Consider the following 23,164-nt stretch of genomic DNA (forward strand, 5'->3'; position numbering starts at 1 on the left):
CTTGGACAAAGAATTTCTAAAATTTGGACACAAGGTACTCTAAGATGTGTACTTTAGGACTACCGGGTTAATCGTAAAATTTCCTGACCTCATCACAAAACTTTACTATTTAAAATGTAAAATTAATATGTCTCTTTATTTATCGTTTATTAATCTAATCAGTTTTTTTTAATCTTGCACATGTTGGTTTTTGGAAAAAATAAAAATGTAGGTAAACCAAAATTTTACAATTTATTTTAGAATCCATTCACAATTGCGACTTCTGCACTTATGTTCTGTATAGACGCATTTTTCTATTACATTTAAGATAATTTATAAATTATATTAAATTACTTTATATGATCTGTTAAATTTTACTATACTAAATACTTCTAATTTTCTTATTCTTCTTAAACAGGTTTTTTTTTCACTTTTTAAATTTCAATTTTTGTACACTCTGTTTGTTTTTTCTTTAGTTTTGATTTCGTTATGGCTCAAAATCTTTCAACTGATGTTAATTCCGTTGATGTTATTCTTTATATTATCAATTAATCATTTCTTTGCAAATCAAAATATAACATTCATCCCCTTCAAGAAATTAAGTAATCATAACATCCGAAAATCTTGGTAAACAAATTACTATAAACACACATAATAAAGCTATTCTAATTTTAAATTTGTTTATACAGGTTGTGCCAAAAAAATCAAATTGATTCCAGCAATTTGAAAGTTTATTTCTGTGATTATCTAATAACAACCTGTAAAGTGTTGCGGAGTCGGCAGATTGTTACTTTCCGAGCGTAAGTTAAGGAAGTATTGTAATAGAATAGGGTCCATCAGGTGAATAGCTACTTTCATGTTCTCTCGACGTTTCATTCATTGCCCCTGGAGTACGAAAAAATAGGTCTCCTGTTTCTGTCTGTCTTTCGCCTATCTATGTCCATTTTTATTAGATAGTCTCCGGAACTATCAGACAAATTGTTCTCAAATTTGTGTTTGGACTATCGTGTAGTATCATAAATAGCTCACCTTTCTTTCCCGAAAATTTGGGAATACAGTACTATTATTACTATTAGTATTATACTAGACCTATCCAAATTGATATCTATGATCTTGCTAAAATGTTGAAGACCTTATCACAAAATTTTGTAATGAAAACTCTCTTGAAACATACGCATAGCTTCTTTACCTTGTACTTTAACAGTCCACACATATCTTTATTTTAACTTATAGAGGCTATCATAACAAAAATAAAGTTCGGAAAAGTATGTAATTTTTATAATTTTTCGAAGGGGCTGTATTTGTTCGATTTTACTTTAGAGGCGAGGTAAGTTCTGTATAAATAACCTTGGCCCAATTTATTTAATAAAAAAGTATAGCAGTGTAGTACGAACATTTTAAACCCAGCTACATGCATGAGAAATCAGACAGTTCTTACATTGGTCTTGATCTTTAAAAAATGTTCATGTCACACTAAGTATTTGTTGTGGCTTAACCAATAAAGTAGGTATGCATCAGGTATTTATTGTGATTTAAAAACACGAAAAAAGTTATTTATAAGTTACGTTCATTTCTCCTTGGGCTCTGTTTATTAAACATCAAAACAGAGTAAATCTTTTCAAATTTCTGTTAATATCATAATTATATCAAAAATATTATTAATGTATGAGAAATTTCCTGCCCATAAAATAAAACTTGACTTACCCGAAATGGCAAAGTCGTACTAAATGTCTAAATACATCAAAATATGGATCCTAATGCTTGCAAAGACATGCCAGGTTGAGAGAAACCAAAAGGGAAAATTAAAATAAGGCGCGTTATCTTTTTAAAATTGTAATGCAAATATTTTTCATGTAAATTATAAATGTAAGATAATTCCTCCACCATATAGCAGTGAAGTAAAATTTTGAAAACACGAAATTTGTATCAATATTAATTCTAGCTTCTTTGATATGATTAACTTCTAATTAAATTATGCCGTATTTACGGGTGAGTTAATTAAATCAAAACAAACAACTTCAACAAAGGGGAGTAATGTGTTTACCTAAAATAAATTCAAAGAACCTAACTGAATACTACCTTCGTGAATTAACCGGATGTTAAAATTTAAATTGCCAGTGTCTGAAATTGCATAATGGTTGCGTCAGCAACCGAATAAGAGGATCGCCGAAAAGTCTGCTCTAACCCGCCAATAAAATGAAATTTTATTAGAACAAAGATAATTCCTGACGCGCCATCTCATCTCCAGTTTTGCCGATTTAAAAGAAGCATTTTGATAATGCGACACATGAGCTTATAAAAATTCCAATTATCCCATTTTGTGGAATTATAAAAATTGTAGTAATTTTTAGACCATAAAACCGGCTTTGTTAAGCCGAAAAGGGGTCAGAAATGTATAATTTCGCTGCCTCATTTTCAGCGAAGCAGCGACAGAAATAACCCAGCGACATAAATAAAAATATAATTACAAAGATACAATCATAAAACTGTTTCGATCTGCTATGGATGCTCTGTATCACGATAAATGGGTTCTGCGGACTCTTCATTTTTCAGGAGAATTTGTATTCCATAGCCGGATGGATATCTCGAGGACTTTTTTGTTTGAAGGGGTTTCCATCAACTTCGGACTTTTCTCTTTCTTGAACGCACTCTTAAACATCTCACGCGTTCTTTAGTTGGTTAAGTTCAGTGTTCAAAGGACTTTGTTTTCCATTCCAAACGGACAGGATAGAAATTGAATTGACCCTTCAATCGTCTCAAACGTAATTTATTCTGCTTTAATGTTTTCTTCTTAACTAAGTGCTCAGAAAATATCAAGTGTCTCTGCATTTTCTCAATGAAGCGGGTAATTTGCCTCTTTTTAATCGTACGGTAGTTCACGCCGGAGGTTTTTATTGCGATTTTTCTAAATTACAAAACCTCAACACTGCGATTTGGACGGAAGCGCACACAAAAGGGAAAATTTGATAAAAGCAAAGCCTTTTAAGATGGTAATATTTTTTCTTTAATAGCATCCAAAGTGTTCCTTATCTCGCCGCGTTAGATATTCTTCAAGGTAATTAAAAATTCAAGAACCAGCCGAAAACGCGAATCAAGGTAGATAAAAAAAACGCACAAAACAACCTACTCCACGGCAACGTCTTGTAAAAAATATAAAGATGTTTCAGGCTTAAAGGACACTTAATTATCTCTCTCATCAGCTTTTGAGACACGTAGAAAATAAGATGAAATGAGACGAAATGAAAAAAGCTCAAATCGTAATATGAATCTTTTAAGATTTGTGAATAGAGGTGACATGTTCTGCTTCCTTCTTATAAAGGGCAACTGGAAAGGTATTTAACAGACATGAAAATGCACGATAAGCTTAAAAGAAAAAAAACTTTTCTGCAAAAGTAAACGTAAAGCATTAAACCAAGCTAAAATACGTGTATTATTTGTATTGAGAACATCTGCTAACCGCTTCGTGTGCCGTCATATTTGCAATATGGTGTATTTTTAAACAGGCGCGCTATGCTTTTGTTAATCTAATTTTTACATAATATAAATAAATATACAAAGCCAACGAGTCAAATAATTTGCGATAAAAATGCGAACGTTGCAGCATTCGCGGCTGTCACTATTTTAATTAAAACCACTGCATGTTTTTACAATTAAATCAGTCCAAGGATTTTCTCATGCACAATACGAACGGCTAAGCTAATGAATTCGTTTTTAGAAAAGGCATTTTTACATTCAAATCTATAGATAAACGCAACAGGATGTAGTTCAGGAACTATTTGAAATTAAAAAGCTATTACAAATTCCAGTCGGTTCAATGTGCAGAATGTAAATGAAATGATGTCATCTAAAACACATTTTTGACGAATAAAAAATGAACGTAATTAATTATAAAAAAATTAAAGCGAAATACCAGTTAATTTACTTAGTTCAAGTTAAATTTACTTAACGCTGCCGAAGTTTATAACTGCTTTATGAGGTAAAGATAATGATGTAAATAAATTATAGTGGGACGAATGTCTTAGCAGGAAACTTGTCTCGGCTAATGTTTTTATTTATTTAACTTGGCTTTTACAGACTATAAACTAGATAGTAAAATAATTTGTAAGTATGTAGCAGTCTGTTATTTATAAATAAGCACAATATTGCCCTCGAACTAACAGCGTTGTATGTAAACTGTGAAAGTTAATTTAATGAAATAGATTTTGTTTGCAAACGTATGATTAAATTTACTACACAAATGATTATTCCAGTTGTACTGCAAAATACAACTGTAATCATTAATAACTCTGTTTCATGAAGATGATTTTCAAGCTACGAGATAGGGTCGTTTTAATTTATGTAAAGAAAAATTTTGTAACAATTGACATGTGTCAGGTTTTTATTATCTCCAGGCTAAATTTCTTCGGATAAACTTTTCGACGAATCAGTTCTCTAGTGGAATTAACGACAACTGGAAGCCTGACGAATAAATAGAAGAAAAAGTAAATTAAGTAATATATTCGCCATTATTTTATAGTTACTTTCTGCCGTAAAACAGCTGCAGTGAAATGGAATAATAATTGAAGTGTTCCCTGGGTAAAAAGCTTTATAAAGCAACGCAGACAATTCTCATAGAATACGTAATGTTAATAACACTAATCTCATGTATCTCGCCTAAAATCTTGTTCTCAAGGAAAGTTCAAGCGGTAACGCCAGCTTTATCTCATGAACTTAGTTAGCTAATTATTGTACCTTTTTAATATGCGGTACGATATGCCTCTTCTAAAATATAATAACAAACTTATTATTTTGTACGAATGCCGACTTAAACTTTTCTGTGTCACAAGGTTGTAGAATTTAATTTATTATATGAGTGAGAATTTTTTAGTGTTTTGTTGTGTTTACTTTGTGATAACCTTTGTTTACATTTCAGGATGTTGATGGAAACCTGTTAAAAGGAAAATTTCGGAAGCTCAGTAAAACACGGAAGGAATAAAGATGAACTTAGGAGATTTTCGTACCGGTGAGTTTCTTTTTTATGTGATAAATATAATGTGTTTGAAAGAATTTTGATATATGTGTCGTGTGTCACAAAAGAAAAATAATATTCAGGAAATTGAATAGATATCGGCAGGCAATCAGAGAAATGGAGACGTTGTAGAATACAAAAGGAAAAAATTCAAAAACCAAGGGAACGAATTCTCTTTGGGTTCATAAATAACTTTGTGTTTGGTATTATTAAATTTAGGGTTTTATGTGGAGTCTCTTTTTGATTATTAATATTAAATACAAATATGTTTGGGAATGTTTGAGGTAGTTGTAGAGTAATAAGACTTTAATTAGAGCCACTTCAGATACTGGAAGCAATTAAGAATTTCAGAGAAACAGTAAACTATTCATCTTAAATGAACTCATAATATGTGGGAAAGTTTTGATGTGTAATTTCATTGTAATATCGAGCGATGGATAAATGAATACATGCAACTTCAAACGAGGCGGTCTCTCCAGTAATCTCAGAAACGGTGCCACGAAAGTGGTTTGTTCGTAAAGAAAGTGGAATAGCGTATTCACGTCATGCTTTACTGATAACTGTTACGTATCCACCTACAGCCCTTTTCATACTTTTCGCTGAGATCAATGCAATTTTTTTTAATTATGTGTACATGTACGCCCGCGAAAAAAATATCTCTGAAAATTTACAAATTTGTGGAATCAGCTCTTTTTCTGTTTAATATTTTTTTAATATGTATCAACACTGTATCAGATTTTTATTAATAAAAAAACTACTAATGGTATTAGGAAATGAAACATCTTCCACGTATTATAATAATTTAGATTTGTTTAGGTTTAGATTTTTAAAGATTATGTATGATATAGCAAATCAATGAATAAGCAGTATTAATAATGATTAAATTTGAATAGTCATTAAAGGTAATCTTTGATTCGGAACGTTCGTGTTCTTCACCTGATCTTGCTGCTAAAAATTTGACTAATGGTGGCATTTTTCAAACTTAGCGTCTTTTTAAGAGCTGATCAGTACTTGTTTCCGAAGATTTCTTGCTTATTTTCCATAGATCCTCAATGTAATTCTGCCTCATGGCGATTTACGGTTGTTATATCGCTTCCTGGATCGGTGAGCATGGAAGCCGATGATCTTCGGAAGGATCTCCACTGCAGTCATTAATAATTTCCAATTTTAAATATCCTGCAGCAAATTGAGGATTTTTTTCAAGTTATAATTATACCAACAGGTTGTGCAGTGCATGTCCCCGATTTATAAAACAAAAAGAAGCGCCAGTGATACATGTTTATTTACAATAACTTCCAATAAATGAATACCATTCAAATTACCAAATGACGGCAGAAGCCAGGAAACCCAAAAATCATCAGTAATGGAAAAAGAAAATAAAGTTTTAAACATTACCTCCATCATTAAATATTTTTCGCCTTGTGCCTGTTTTAAAAATTTATAAACTTCAGCCGGAATTAATATTTTACAATTGTTTGCCCTGCAACCGTTGTTTTTCCATTAAAAAAATGAATTAATTTGTAAATGTATCTATATCGATTCCTGCTAATGCTTTTAAGACTGATTTTAATATTGAATTGTGGCTTTATATTGTGAAATATTTTACTTTATTCGTCTTTACGTTGAAGATAGTTTGCTTGTATTAAATTTTGAACTACATTTCCCGCTTCAAGAATCAACTATAATTATATACATAGAATAAGCGATATAAGATTTTTACTTTATTAGTAAAGAACGGATTTTAGGCGTTTTAGGCAAGTTTTAGGAAAAATAAATTTTCTTTGAGATCTATATTTATTTTGTTATTTACATAATGAGCGATCCTAATCTTCGTTAAAATTGGCATAACAAATTACATATTTTTGTAAATTCTCGGCATAAAAATTTTTCATTTTGTCTGTTAGAACATTTCTTTTAAATGCTATTTCACCTACTCTCCCCAGGGTACCTTCCAATCGTTTTACAATTGCTCTACGATATTCACAGACCGACTTAAGGTCTCCCTAATCTAGTTATACTTGTTTTTAAAATGGTAAACTGGGTTTTAATATAAGGCAAATTATCTTGAGATGCTCTTGTTGGAAATAGTATTGAGCATCTGGGAAATTCCATAATAACCTAAAATGTTTCATTTAATTTAGAATTACACAACAAAATTATGAATAGCAATAAACGAACCTTTTTTATATCGTCAAAATGATGGCAATAATATATTGCCGCTTCAATCCATAAACCCCATCTTGTCAGAACAGGTTCTGGAGATAACCGACAATCCGGTAAGGCTTAGATCCTCAAATGAGTTTTGAGAAAGACTTTCTTTACGGTGGAACTTAAACCATTGACATCTTCATATTGATTCCGGATAACTACAGCTCCTAAATTGAAGACGTGAGTCAAACATGTTACATGAATGTAATAAAATATTTCCATATGTTTGCCACATTTAACCATGTATGCAGCGCCGTCCGTTAGTATCAATTTTTTTCGTGTTTGATTACCTTTACTTGTCCTTTAACGACGATTTGACTCTGGACATTTTTAAAAATGGGATAAAATACTAAATGTCAAACAATTTTTAAAACACTTTTACACTTTTGAACTTCACTTTACGAAAACCCAACACGAACTAATTGATACAGGAAGAGAACTCGAAAAGAAAGTTGTAGGAGGGCTTGATATATTTAACATATTAAAACTCTTTCTTTAAAAGCAAGAGACAACTAGTGTGCTATGTATTTTAACACCCACCTACGTACTGAGCTGTGATGCAATAAAATTTGTTTTTTTTAAATATGTTTTCAAATATAAAAAATATAAATATTTCAAATACGAGTAAGTGTGTTTAATATGTTTTTGGAAAAATTACATCGACGTTGTTTTAAAGAAAGAGGATGTTTTTTCATCATCAAATTAATTACTCTCCTATTATTTTTTAAAAATTGTATTTAAATACAAAATAAAACATACATAGTTTAAAAATTAAAACAGGTAATTTAACACGAAGCAGAATAAAAATAAAATAAAATAAATAGCTCTTCAAATAATTAAATTTTATATTCAGTGAACCTATTCAACTATTGTGAGCGAAAATAAAATATTTTTTATTGTATGTATATAACAATCAATTTTATAAATTTTATTACCTAATATTAATATGATATAATAAAATATCAGTTTCCTTTGAACAAGAAAACAATAGAATTTTTTGGGTGTTATTCATGTGTTAATACCTCCTTTGTGAATAAAAACTATAAAATAATTTTTAACAGCTTTATTAAATGAACGAAATATGAGTAAAACTATTTAAAAGAAAAAAGTGGAATAGTGACCTGATTTATACGAATCTGCAAAAAATCTTTCTTGGGAACTTTTCCATTTCCATAACAAAGTTTTTGTTGTGAAAGTTTGCCAACGATCTCCTTGTGTAGTAAAATACCACACAATTTTCGAAATAAAAAAATCCTGTTTTATCGAAGTCATCTGTTTCAAAGGCGGTCGTACAAACAGGCAACTCACGACAGTTTTAACCCCAATCTGTCGCAGACGCTGAGTTACAGAGTGTCCGAGTAAAATATAAATTGTACCAAATTGAATGGTGCCGCGAAATAATTAATTTTTCCCATGCAAGTCCTCGGAAACGAGCTTTCTCTTCCACACACGCATCCAGCAGCAAGAAAGCACATGTGGGTTCGCTTGCCTTTCAAAGCTCCATTAATTTCTCTTTCCCGCTTTCCGTCTTTCGCATACAGAATTTTTCATTTAGCAGCGCCAAAGCTACGTAATATAAAGCAAACAGAAATGTTATATGGGAAAGCGTACAAGACATTACGAAAATACCGCAATTTCATATGTTTAGGAGAATTTAATAAAAAACATGAACTACCCGATGTTAATCTCTTACTCGTAGTATATGTGGATGTACGAAATAGAAATTTTATTTATCTAGATTTAATGAATGAATACAATTTTTAACGGCTCCATTGTGTTGAGTTCTCATGAAACTGACTGCTTTATTTTTATACATGGATATCACTTCTAATAGCAGACTCTTTCCGGTGGCATTAAATTTCATTTTTGCACTGCTGTAAACACCAGCATTTGTACTAGAAATCTGACTCTTCGGAACATAGTCGTTAAACAGTAGACATATGGTAATTTAACATTTCTGCTCAACAAAGCTGGTGGAAATGTTCTGAAAACTATAATCGGATAAAAGTTTGTGTCTTTGTTGCACTGCGCAAAATGCTGTTTGCATAAAAATGGTTAAAATACTGCTTTTTCTGTAGTTTGTAATCTGGAAACCAGTAAACGAAATACAAAATTAAATCATACATCATCTTATGTACACGTTAAAACAGTGTTGCTTTGCTCCCTCGTTGTGCTCCTTGAAAGCAATTTAAATCGAGATTTAAACAGGCACTGAAATCACAATTAAATGAAACGCTGTACGTTCTTGGAAGCAGAGTTGTGGTTTACCAACCAAAGGTGGAGGAGAAGATTGACAAGATATTTGATTTGCAGGATACTTTTTGAGTTATGTAGTTATAACAAGAGTAACAGTATCCGTATTTAGGTAAGTACGTCTTTATTTCGCCAAACAAATTACAAAAAGGAATACAATTATATTTAAAACAATATATATTTTGATTTATAGTTTTAAACAAGTTTAATAACATTAATTTAAGTCTTTGTTGTCCAACAATCGGTTAACATAAAATTTACATTAAAGAAAGAAAAATACGAAAAGTTAAAAACCTTTAAGAAAATAATTCGGCTATGAGGACCAATTTAGAATCCGTCTCATTTTTGAGAAGAGATGAAATTCCGCTTCCAATTTATTTATGTTCTCAAGCATGTAAACATTTTCTTTTTTTACGATTTTTTGTAACTTTAATCACACTAATTAAATTTTATCTGTTGGTTAGAACTTAACTTCAATACCTTTCCCCAGGCTCGTTAAATTTTAACATTAATTTTTAACCGATTTGAGAAGGTAGTTTTTATAAAAACCGATTTTGAAAGCAAAAGACACTGAAGTTTTTTTCAATAAATCTAACGTGGCGGATGCAAAAATTAGTGACTAATATTATCCTCGTAACCCCAAACTCTTCCTTTTTATCGTAAGGTATTAGTTGCTAGGTAGAGAGGCAATTCTAAATTTAATTAATAATTTCAGCCTTGTTTCCTGAATTAACCACAAGCGAAGCCCTTATTAACCTTTCCCATTTTGGAAGACGTCTCCACCTTATTCTTAGAACGAGCTGAGCGCTGTATAGTAGAGGTTAAAGTCTATTATAGCATAAAACCTGAATCAGACAATCCATAATCGTTCACCTGTCTTCTTAGACCATTGTGTCGGAGCTTCCGTTCACAGGTAACCCCTCACTTCTCTTGATGGGGCTCCGTGGAGGGCAGAGGTTACGCGCGGGGAGGATCTCGTTACAGTCCCGTGCTCCGAGTGTGAAAAACCCACAATCCCACGATTGTTAAGAAATTACAGTAAGAATTAAAAGTCTGTTCGCATATGACTCATTAACAAACTGTCGGGCACAGATTCGTCTTCAACGCCACACACTAAAAGACGTTTTACGTCAAAATTAAATCAGTGTTGTTGTTCATGGATCCTCCGTCTCTCTCTCTCTAGTAAGTTTTATATGAATAATAATTATTAATAATACGTGGAAGAGATTATAAAACCTGTCTACAGAGGATGAAGGAACAGACCTTACTTAAATGGAAGCAACGCAAGTATCAAAGGGGTACCTATAATTTTGTATTATTTAGCTAAATTATTCAGTGTTTCAACCTTAGATCATATAATAAATAGATACCACCATTCCGTGTTCTTTCCCTAGGACAGCCTGTGACGACATCCTCCTGTCACACATCTCTCTCGTGCTTGGAGGGATTACAATGAAGCTATCCTTGCCTGATCACTATTTGAATTTTGCGCGCCTAAATTTTAGGAAGTATGTCTGAACTAACTTCGGAAGAAAGATGTTGACAGCTTGATTTTACAAATAATTCACAGTAGATAACGATAGGAATAGTAAATTATTGGGCAGCAATTGTGACCCTTTATGACTACATCACTTAAAATAGGATCTTTGTTCTAAATTCTAAAATTGTTTTTTGTACAACAACTCGAAAGAGAGGTTAGAAGAAACATCTGTCAAAAGCGATTTGTTGCGCTGGTGCGGTACAAGGATGGAAGTGAAATAGACATATACAGATGAAATGCATTTAACAAAGATGAAGATGTGGTGATCACACAAGGATAGCATTATACTACTCCCCTTGACGTAGAAAACGACAACAGATAGCTTCATGTCTAGTCACAGCTTTCAGTTTGAGTATTGGTATCTATTTATTATATGATCTAAGGTTTCAACAAAGAGTTTCTGCAATGTAATAAATAAGTGATGAATTTGATTGGCCCAATTTTCTACACTTGTCGATTCTCAACATTGCACTTCAACAAAAACAAAAAATAATGTTTCGTTAAAAAAATACTTTTCTTTGCAAAAAGACAAACATAAAATTCTTTTTCAGGTACTTTTGAAACAAAATAGTAGTTTTGAACTTTCTCGGCTGACTTACCGATTGGAAAATAAAATATGCAACAAAGGAAAACAAAGTTTTCTTTTTAATATTTGTTATAGTAGATTGTAGCAATGCTAAATTTCCAAGTTTCCGACATTATTAGTAAGTTATAATGTTGTCGATACCGAATAATTCCCACTTTCTGCTAATTTTATACGAGCTGATTCATCAAGATAGCTATAAATTTAAATTAAAATATATATATTTTTTATTTTCAAACGACAGTGACGACACTGTGATCATAACCAAGTTTATCATTGATAAACATTTACTTTTTGTTAATTAAATGAACGATCTGTAGACTATTCCTGGGATAAATACAATAAAATGAATAAATAAATTCACAATATTTGTGTATTTTTAAGCTTTTAATAAATAATAATTCACCCTTATTTGTATTTCGGCTTGTAAAAGTTATTATGAAATAATAAAATTCACAAAATCGAATCTTATAATAATTTATCTAAAAAACAGAAGTGAGCGAAGTTCTGTCTAATCAGTTTACACCATTTTTTTATGATTATAAATTTTCGCATGGCCTCATATCCTTTTTAAACGGACATTTTGCCTGGCAATCTCTGACTATTCAATTCTTAGGAACAGTAACAAATACAAAGCTGTTTATACAACCAAAATTCTTTATACAATGATGCCAATTTAATTCACATGTAAAAACTCGCATTAAACTACGACTCATTTGTTACTTTCACAGTGAGTTTTAAAAGTAGTTTACCTTTAGTTATCTTGACTGCATTTAAATTTTGAGTACAGTAACAATAACATCAAAAAATGCTCGTCATGGTTGTGTCGAAAAACACGGACAATAATTAAATTAAAAAACACGAACAATTATTAAATTAATTATAATTACTTTTTTGTACATTTAGTTCAAATCGTCAAGGGAGTCTACACATTGTTAGATAAAGTAACTACATAATCCGGAGGTAATTTGTCTCGTCTAGTTCCACAGCAGCTAAATTTTCGTTAAAAATATCCAATTTAATCCTCAAATATAAATTTCGTATGATTATTATCTTTGACTGATTTTTTAATAAAGTCCTTGAATTATTTCCAGCAATTCTAAAATAATTATTATTATTTTACCAACACTGAAACAGGTTCATTTTCTTGATGTAATGTGCACAAAGTCTTGGCAACCATACATATAGACAACATGTGTTAATTAAATCTAAATTACATAGTTCATTTTTCCGTTCTGTATTATTGTTACATTCTCTTATCGACTTCTTCATATTAGTGAAGTAAAATTGTTAAAATATTTTCCTTTTTGTGTCTTCTACTTAGCAAAAATTTTCGAAAAGGACTTTCCAGCAATGAAGAGGAAAGACAAAGAGATCAATTAAAACAAAACAGGTCAAATAATTACTAGACCTCAAAAATCTTCAAACCAAAAAGGGGAAACGTTAAATTCATCATACCAAAAATCAATACAATCATAACATTCGAGGCATAAATTGCCCCTCTGCAAACTCAACGCTACTTGCTTTTCCTTCTTAGTCTTGCTAATTCTGTTATTAATTTAACACATACTAGAAAATTCTAACAGTTCCTCGTGTGAGAAGATCATCGACTTTTACTAACAACAATTTTATTATAATTTACTGCTACTTATCCACACAAATATCGAGTTTACTGTTCCTTTACATACGCTTATAACCCACACGATCCTCTATATTATTTCTAATCAGTGCTTGTATGAAAGTTGGCTTGGCTCTTAATCGAATTTAATTAACGTCTCATACAATGTTACCAATTTATGGACAGTTTTATGACAGGTTGCTTGGAGACATTGATCGCCCACATTTTTTAATTATATGGCTTGTGAGCATTTGAGGTCTCTGCATAAATGGGAACTCGGATTTCAGCCACATTCTGTGCGCTTCCCACAAGTTGTGGAATTAAAGTGTGCCTTAAGTTATTCTACTTACCCCCACATACCAGTCATGGCTTTGTAGCAGCTATTTTTATGCTTCTTGATTTCAGCGTTTTTTATCTTTGGTACTGTAGTACTTACTAAGAAAATCCAGTTCTCGAATTCGTGGAACATGACAAAAGTTTTGTACAATGTATGTGATTGTTACCACCTGATCATCTCTGATGGAAGAAGGACAAATATGTCTATGCAAGTTTATTATTATGGAAATCGCTTTTTGGTAGTTTTTTACTTAATTCAAGCTTCTTTTTTAAATGCTTCGTCAGACGACCAGTATTTATTTATTGATCAATCACACACATACTTAGTAACCATAATAATTTTTTACAATTTTTTTGGAAACACCAGTTTTTAGAAGTGGAATTTGTCATAAATCCAAAATAAATCGCAGTTGTTGAATTTTTAAAACTAGAGGTACAAATATTTCACAACTTCGTGCTTACCACCACAAATCAGTGGTTGATGGTAACTGAAAAAACGATCGTATCTAATAACGGTTTATGTGAACACAGCTTTAAAAATGTTTTTTTCTACCGCCCACGTTTTTTGATTTTCTAATAGAGCTATTAACGCACGCAAATGACGTCACAGCAGTTCGTTAATAGCGGAAAGGCGTTCTTTAATAGATCTGGTGTAATTTAGATCGGTAAGATTGGTAGCAATGACGAGAAATGTCAGGTGAATGTCAGTGGCAAATCTAAACTTAAAATTTCCCATGTTTCCGGACGCGTAACTTCTTCGCAAGACATTTTAACCAATTTTAAATTGCAAAAACTCGAATTGGTTCGAATTACAATTGTTGTTGTGAAAATTCGAACTTCAAATATTTCGTGGTTAGTGTCAGACCGACCCATCACCAACCACGACAAAAGTCCTCAGATTAAAAAAAATGCAAATTTCAATTAAATTTTGGGAAAAAACGTGTGCGGTAGAAAAAATAGTATAAATAACTCGTTCATAAGGCCATTGAGGCACTCATCCTTTATATAACTCGCGGCTTCGCCGCTCGTTCTATAAACTTGGATTCGTGCCTCAATATTTGCCTTATGAAACTCGTTCTTTAATATACTATTCCACCACCAGGAATAGAAGTCAATTTCTATGGGTGTAAAATCATGTCAGAAGTAATTTCCTTCGAGAAGTAATCATTTAAAAAATTTCTTACGGAGTTTTACTTTTCATACATAAAACTTAAAAACTAACTGCAACATTTTTACAAGCGTAGATTTTTTCACTCTATCCTTCAGTCTTTTTCTTCAAAAATGCCAGTAATTTTGCATATTTACTTATATCTAAAGGGTGTCTCTTTTAATTGATACAACCCGTGAAACTGTTTTATTCTTAAAGATAAACATGTAGTTCTTGAAGCAAATTTGTATCATTTTAAAAGATCTATGTGACGTCAACTTTATTTTTTTATAAAACACTAGGTATATTTTTTCATTAATGGAAAGACTATTTTTTTCTAAAAAATAAAATGCAATTAATATTCTCAAATCAATACTTAAAAAGTTATTCAATAAAATAGACGAAAAATTAATATTTATTGATGAATGATGACAGTCTAGCAGCTTGAAAAATTGACACTCATGTCATTTATTCACATAAACCTTCTTTTAAAATGACACAAATTTGCTGAAAGAACTATGTTTATCTTTAAAAATAAAAAAATTATTTAATGCAAGATTTCACCATAGAATGTGGCCTCCACAGCGCTGAAGACTTGTGCCTACTCCTTTTCTTTTGCTTACACAGTTTGACTTAAATCAATTTCTACATTTTGTTAATTACGAAGTTAAAAAAAATCTATCCAATAAAAAATCAACTGAAAAATTATCTTTAAAAAGTTACCACCCATGGGTTGACATAACTATTATTACAGAACAGCCTGTATATTTTAAACAATGTTCTGTACCTTGTAAAATAATGCAAATTGTGTTTTTTAAATTTCTGTTCTAGCTTACGTCAACCGTTTCAGTTTCACTGCTGATACACTTCATGAGCAACTAGAATAGAAATTTAAAAAATCACCGAGTAATATTAAAATGTATACTTTAAAATATATTCTAGTATCACACTAGCGGCGTCTTGGTACTTTTAATACGTTACATCTGGATATTTAGAGTATTTATTTGTAGATCGCTGTCCGAGTCTAAAACGTTTACCTTTATGGATCATTTTAAAATCTAGGATCGAAATCCAAAATTAACAAGTTAATATTGTCTCCAATAGTGAAAAAACTCCTTCAAATGGTATATTTTTGTTGGTAGAGTTTTTTGGTCATTAGGGATCTACGTCCTCAATCTATATCCGGGGTATAGCTTTATAAAGCGAATCTACATTCAAATCCGATCCGAATCTGTATATGGACTTGAATCTGTTACCTGTACGTGGATACGGTCCGGATAGTAAAAACATTTTGAATTCGGATGATTTTTTAGATCCAGTGAATTATTTTAATAACCATTAAAAAAGTCTGAGATCAGTGTTATCAAAAATTATTTCTTACCTTCACCTCATGTTAAAATAAGTGTTTCCTATATTTTATTAACTATGTATTACAGAATATTTTTTAATAACATAGTTCTATAGATATCACAATCCGGAAGAAAAATATGAAACACTTATACGACAAGACAAAAAACTGACGTAAAAGTTATTTGGATAGAACTTCATTCCCCTCTTAAATATAATCGAACAATTATAAAATTATAAAATTTGCTTTTATAAAACTGTATTTAATTAATGATAACCCCATTAAGTAAAAAAATATAAATAAATAAATCCCGTGACAGTGTAAAAAAGAATTCGATAGAAATGAAATTTGAACCTGCACAGTCCATACAACACAACTCGTCCACGTGGTACTTGATACATGATATCGGCTGCATGAAAAATTCGTAACGTAATTCTAACAAAAATCAAGGTGGATTCATAAACCACGAGTATAGGAGTATACCGTTTTATAAAAATTATATAACCTTTACTACGCAAATGGGTAAGCGTCATCAAATTGTTGGTGGGGCTGATTACACAATTTTTCTTATAATATTCTTAAATCATATCAAAATTTGTACAATCTGTGTAGTTAGTTTGGCAGATTATTATCTAACAAAAATCAACACAGACAGACGATAGAGCAGTTTTTTCGTATTTAAGGAGTCGTAAAACGTCGAAGAAACATGAAAATAATCAGTCGTCCGATGGAAGTAATTGCTTACGCTCGGGAAGTGAAAATAGACACAACAAATATTATTATTATTATTATTATTATTATTATTATTATTGATGTCATAGAGCAGAGGCAAGAGCCTCTGCTCTATGACATAAATATAAAATACAAATATACGTAAAAAACTGTTAATTGTAACTCTTATCTAACGATCATCGAGCACTTTCCATCTCATAAAGTCCAGAGAGTAATAGATAGACTGATCTTTTTCGATCCAGCATTATCAACCTAAAATTCTAACGCTAACGAGAGGGCTAAAGTGGAAAATTTTGGAAATACGGTTGTTTGTTCAAGTATCTAACGCAAAAAGTTAGGTAGATTTTCGTACAACTAGAAAGTAAATAAACCCCTTATCCAACTGTGTCTGTTCATTATAGACTTTGGAGAATAATTACAAAACTTCATTCTCTCAACGTTTCACCACTGATACACAATTAATATACAACCGCGTATAAGATTACAACCAAGAAAGCTCACGAATCATGTAGGTTTGTGTTCTCTTTTGCTTGCATCGCCCTTACACAGTTTGGTTTAAATCAATTTCTACATTTCGTAATTACGAAGTTACAAAAAAATCTATCCAATAAAAACTTCATTCATTAAATACAAGCCTTGCCAATAAAACTTTTAAAAGCATTATCTAAGAAGTACAACAGAGGTGAATTCTTAATTTTAGCTAGTGTAACACATTGGTATTTACTAAATACCTAATAAAAAAACATAATTGTACTAGTTAATGTTCATGTGGACGAAGTAACAATTCCAAATAACTCTAATTACTTTGTAAAATAAAAACTAATTAGGTGATTTCGCTGTGTACAAAGCACTGAATCAGAAAAATCATACACCGGACAAAAGCTTATAGAAATAAATTCACAGTATAATCGTGGCCTGGTTTGTACAAGAGAACCGCTTTAAAATTAGCATTTGTCCAACACAAAGTCGCGAGTAGCTTTTCCATTTACAGAGCTTTTCAGAAGTTGTCTTTGACTGCAGTTTTCGCGTAGCCACAAGAGCACATCACTTCACTGTAATTAACTCTTTACGGACTTGAATTAAACTACACAAAGGAACAATGCGCTTTAAAAATTGTCCTTAACAACTTATTGATTCGCGCTAATCTTGCAACTGTAGCCATTTAGTCTCTTTCTCTTTCCGTCCTGTTCGACAACAGCTTCAAGTAGGTTAATTTTATTACACGATTTTTACAAGCTTTTTTTGAGGCTATTTTCAGTTAGACAGTTTATTCTGTGCTCCGATTATCGACTACAATAGGGTAAAAAATTAGATTTACGAACAATCTTTTTCAATATAGGGATTCGAGCTTTCATTTATCTCCACAATTTGATTGGAAGGGGGTGGTTGAACTTATCAGATTCAATTATAACTTTTGATTTCTTTTAAATTAATTCCACTTAATGCGGGTTTTTATTTATCTTATTAAAACTTTTTGCAGAAAAATATTCACATAACTTGTAATATCTAAACTAAAAAAAAACTCGCAATGAATTGCATTAAGCAGTTTCTAACAAACGTTTTAGTTCAGAGATGTGGCCAAAGAGAAACATTTATATTATTTTTGTATAAAAACCTTCACTTAGTCAGTGCAATCCAGTTAAAAAGCGGACCATACAGGCTCTTGAACTGAAAACATTATTATTTGCGATTTTACCACAATGTATACCAAAGAGAGCTATATCGGCGATATATAAAGCATTAGTAAATACTATATTAGTGCTTATGGTGTGTTAAATCCAATCACATGTGACATTTATTGCAGGATTTGAGTTTCAGGATTTGAACGCAAGATGAATCAAGGCTTTGATCTGACACTGACCTTCTCAACACCTCTCCTTAACATTGAAAAACATTCACCTATTTAAGAGATGTGTAATCCATACAATCTCCGTCATAATAAATGATAATTATATTTAGATAAATTCTATCGATTTTTTTAGTTTTTTGTTTCTATCTTCCCCTAATTTTCTTTCCGGTCCTTATAAAAATTTCTCACTGTTTAATAATAACAATAATATTTTATTCTTCTTGCAGTCGCTATTTTTGGAATGCATTTGCCTGGTGTTTCATACCTAAATTTTTTATGTAAATTGTTCCATAATTTATTTACGGACACCTGTATAGGTTTTAATTTTTATGAAAAAAATCCATTATATTGCTGCAAAAAATGTCTGGCAGTACTACGGCTGCTATTCTGTTTTATTTTAATAAAAACGTGAATCAGCTTCGTTTTTAATTTTTTATTCCAATTCATTAGGTACAGCAACAGATTCACTCATAAAGTAGAGCTTTTAAAATTAGTTGGTCAAACCACGAATTTCATCAAAGCTGTAAATACACGTATAGCGCATTTTATATGGAAAATATGTGACTATGTATGTAGCTCCACAATGTGGTGTGTTACATTTGCCAAGCTTTGTAACGAATGTGATTATTTTTGCTTGTTGTATTAAAAGCTTTCCAATTTTTGTGTTGGAAACTAAATACTACAAAATAAAGCAACTAGTAATCTAATAATGATTAAAATTGTCAATTATTACGACCAATTTATAAAAAAGGAATACTATTTTATATTCATTTTGTATATATGTATTTATGTATTACTTCCCGAGCATAAGCTAAGGACGTATAGTTATCCAGTTCATCGGGCAAATTGCCACTTTCATGTTTTTTATTTAGTAATACAAACATGATAGAAAACTTTTACTTTCATTAATTCTTTTTCTTTCTTGAGATAACTACAGCGGATGTACGCTAATACCGAAAAGGCTACTACTCATCTCATCAGTTTGAATTTCTGGTACAAAAGCATTATTGATTTTTTCTAAAATCGCATACTCTAGCTCGATGGAAAATTCTAACAATATTAATTAATTCAGTGATGGAAACCGTACAGTTTTTCTGCACTAACTATTTCAACGCGTTACTTTTAAAACTAAAAGAAGCTGTCGATTTTTATTACTATATCTTTTCAATTACAAAGCACTTTGAAAATAGGAATAAAAAAATTTCAAGAATGTGCTGAAGGAAGAAATGATCAGTAGATTAGAAATTTGCATGAGGAAGAGGAAAGTCAAAGTCAGTGTAGAAGAAACAAATTTGATGATATTCGCTACAACAATACGACTGGAAGGAAACTGATCTGACAAGAAAAATATCGAAGTTACAAAATATAGTAATAACTCTAAAAAAAGGCGTAATAGAGAAATTGTCTAAAAGGACAATCAAGCGGTTAGAATTGTTTAGATCGGAGAATGTTTAAGAACATGCTAGTATATGAAGCAGAAGTATGGAGATGGAAGGAGTATGCAGATTGATGACGCAGAAAAGGTCCTAGAGAAATATTTGAAAAGAATCTTGGGACTAGATCGACAAACGCCAGGATACACCGGGTGAATGGAAAATGGCGGATTAACTCTTCAGTACGGGGGGTTTCGGGAGTCCCAAAAAAAAAAATAAAAAAAATTGTTATGATGCAGATTACGAAAAAAAAAACATAATTTTATAAAAGCAAATTTGGCAACACTACACGCACCTAGCGCGTGAATACGTCCATCTAACTTCCTGATTTCTTAGTAACGATGGTGGCTGAACTCCAACTTTTATTTTTTTTAGGACAATAACCATAACAACCAGTAATCATTAATCGTTTCATTAACAAATAAACCAAAAAAAATTAATTAGACATTTATAAATTATAAACTAAAACAAAACCCACTAAAGAAAAATCCATTAAACCATAACCAACTAAACACCTGAGAAAATGTTCAAAATTCCTACCTTGTGCATGTAAGTAAGCTCGTAAGGTTTCCAAACTTTGATTATTTTTTGTAAAAGTTACTCATCAGTAATTGGTAAGATAAAACTGATTTTGGCAAATGACACACCTTCTGAGAAAAGAGAGGGTGGGTGGGCGGGACTACTAACTGATATTGGCAAATGACCTACTCTCTAAGAAAAAAGAAGGCACTTCCAAAGTTTTAAAAAGTTTGGCAGTGTCACATTGCTGACCGATCGTGAATGAAACATATAAAATGGTTATGATATCCCATATAAAAATGGTTTCGTAAATTTTATTTTTAATCTAAACCGTACTTCATTTTTTAATTTCGAAGGATTTTGGTTATCGTGGGAAAACGAAAATAGTCTAGTGTGTAGTTTGTCAAAAAAATACAGGTGCCTCAGATTTTGATCTTCAGATAATACTGTTCGCATAAGTTGAGATATCGCCATACTGTAAAAGTTAAGCTTAATAAAGGGTTAATGGAGTAGTACAGTATACAAAAATGGAATCAAGAAATCTCTAAATTTGTGATTTAATCACAAGAATATACCTTTACCTCCTCAGGGTAAGCTACATAAATATAGCAATCCAGTCCTTCGGGCGACTTCCCACTTTCATGTTTTCTCGGCGTTTGATGACGTGTAGAGTACGATAAAGGTGGTCTCCGGTTTCAGTATGTCTATTATCTGTATCCATTTTTATTAGACACGTAATCTCCGGAACTATCAGACCGATTGTTGTTAAATTTTGTGTGTATACTAGGAATATGATTAGATGGTAAAATGCTAACTAAAATTTGGCTAATCGTCCCCACCATGAAAGAGATGACGTGATTTCCAAAATTTATACCAGTAATTTTTTTGCAGTTGTGGTGTGTGTTTTCCAAATTTTACCCTGGACGTCAATATTCAAAATTGTATGACAATATTTTGCAATTTAACTTTAAATCTAGAAAACCGAATGCTCTAAAATCTCACAAACATTTGAAGGTTATCGTAATCATGGTAAATTGTTAAGCAAATTTTATTCATTTATCCGCTACCAAAAAATTGATCACGTCATCTCAAAATTTCCCCGAATAAATCCTCTCTGAAATATGCAAACTATTATAAATCTACACTTGTGATTTATTAACACACTCATTGTTTTTAGGATTACTTACACAGGTTGATTGAAAAAAAATTAATGAAAGAGCCAATTTATTTTATTGATAAATCAGGGGCTACACAACCGAATGCTTTGAAATCTTGCAGACGTTTTAAAATTTTCATTAAAATATATCAGTTTATCCCCCTCCCCTTGCAAAAAAATTGATAATATTATTTCAAAATTTTGCCGCATAAATCCTATCCAAAATGTGCAAAATGTCATAAGTCTATACTTGTGATTTATCGTTGCAATAAGTTTTCGAATTTCTTATACAGGGTGATTCATAAATATTAATAAATGAGTCAATTTATTTTATTGTCAGGAACGGCTCACTCCATTTCCCGAAAATTGGGAATGCATTACCTACAAAACTGCGCCTGTCCAAGGTGCTACAAATGTCTTTGCAAAAATGTTGATGACGTCATCACTTTTTTTTTAAGGGAAACTCATTTACAACTTTATATACATCTATTTATTTTAGCTTATAAGGGTTCTCATAAAAAATAAAATTTACATAACTAAGTTTTATAATTTTTCGGAAAAACTGGATTTGTTTGATTGATTTTTGATTTCAGGGGCGAGGGAAGTTCTATCGAAATAACCTTCGACCAATGTTTTTAATAAGTTTATTTCTGATTTTGAATAAAATATCACTAATATTCATTGCTCTGTTGAAAATAATTTATTATAAAAATTAATGTATACACTTTTTGACATTTACATTTATACAGTTGTATAAAAAGAAAAAAAATGTTTTGGGGCCCAATAATTGACCGACTAATCTTTAAATTATAATTTAATAAGAACTCTAATAAGCTAATTATTATTGCTGTCATTATCATCATATGATATGATTTTGTTTTTATTTTTGTTTACCGTTAACATTAATTAAGTACAGCTAATTTATCAATTCGCGATTTCGTGGATAAATTTGCGTTTAATTAAATTACGCGAATATGGTTTGCTGTTAAATTTTGAATGGGAAATCTCATTTATTGTACAGCAAATAAATTGAGGTATTACAAGTCAGAGATCTCTACGATTAAATTTTCATACATATTTATTTAACATAGCTCTGCCGCCAAGTTTAAATTAAAAAAAAAGCCAACTGTACATCACCCAAATTTTAATTTTGGAAACAGTTTACTGGATAAACTCACACTTTGCGTTGTCCTTCAGCGTATAATAACTACTTCATGTCAAAAACTTTTATCATTTGCGAATGGAAACTACATACCACAGGCTGAAGATATTATTATGCAAAAAAAAACACCTTAAATAATCAGATTTGGCTTGGAGATCAAGCGACGGATGGATGCACTCTTTCAGGTCTACAATAACAGACAAGGTAGAGAAGGAAATGATATTCTTCTCTTCAGAACAAGTTTAACTTGCGTCATGACTCATTACAGCTTGACCTGTCTTAAAACGGAATAA

At 31.2% G+C, this 23,164-nt stretch overlaps 1 protein-coding gene across 2 annotated transcripts in view; it reads left to right on the forward strand.

Annotated features, from left to right (window-relative positions):
* The window catches only part of LOC135128122 (nephrin-like), a 488,435-nt gene that overhangs the window by 342,806 nt on the left and 122,465 nt on the right, over positions 1–23,164 (forward strand). For both annotated transcript variants that reach the window (XM_064054984.1, XM_064054985.1), the window contains one exon: positions 4,892–4,981. In XM_064054984.1, coding sequence (XP_063911054.1) covers positions 4,957–4,981 — 25 coding nt within the window. In that variant the 5' untranslated portion in view covers positions 4,892–4,956. The remainder of the gene's footprint in view (positions 1–4,891; positions 4,982–23,164) is intronic.

This window comes from Zophobas morio, unplaced genomic scaffold (genome assembly GCF_036711695.1).
Source record: "Zophobas morio isolate AGI-343-1 ecotype UQ-CSIRO unplaced genomic scaffold, CSIRO_AGI_Zmor_V1 ptg000012l, whole genome shotgun sequence".
Lineage (NCBI taxonomy): Eukaryota > Metazoa > Arthropoda > Insecta > Coleoptera > Tenebrionidae > Zophobas > Zophobas morio.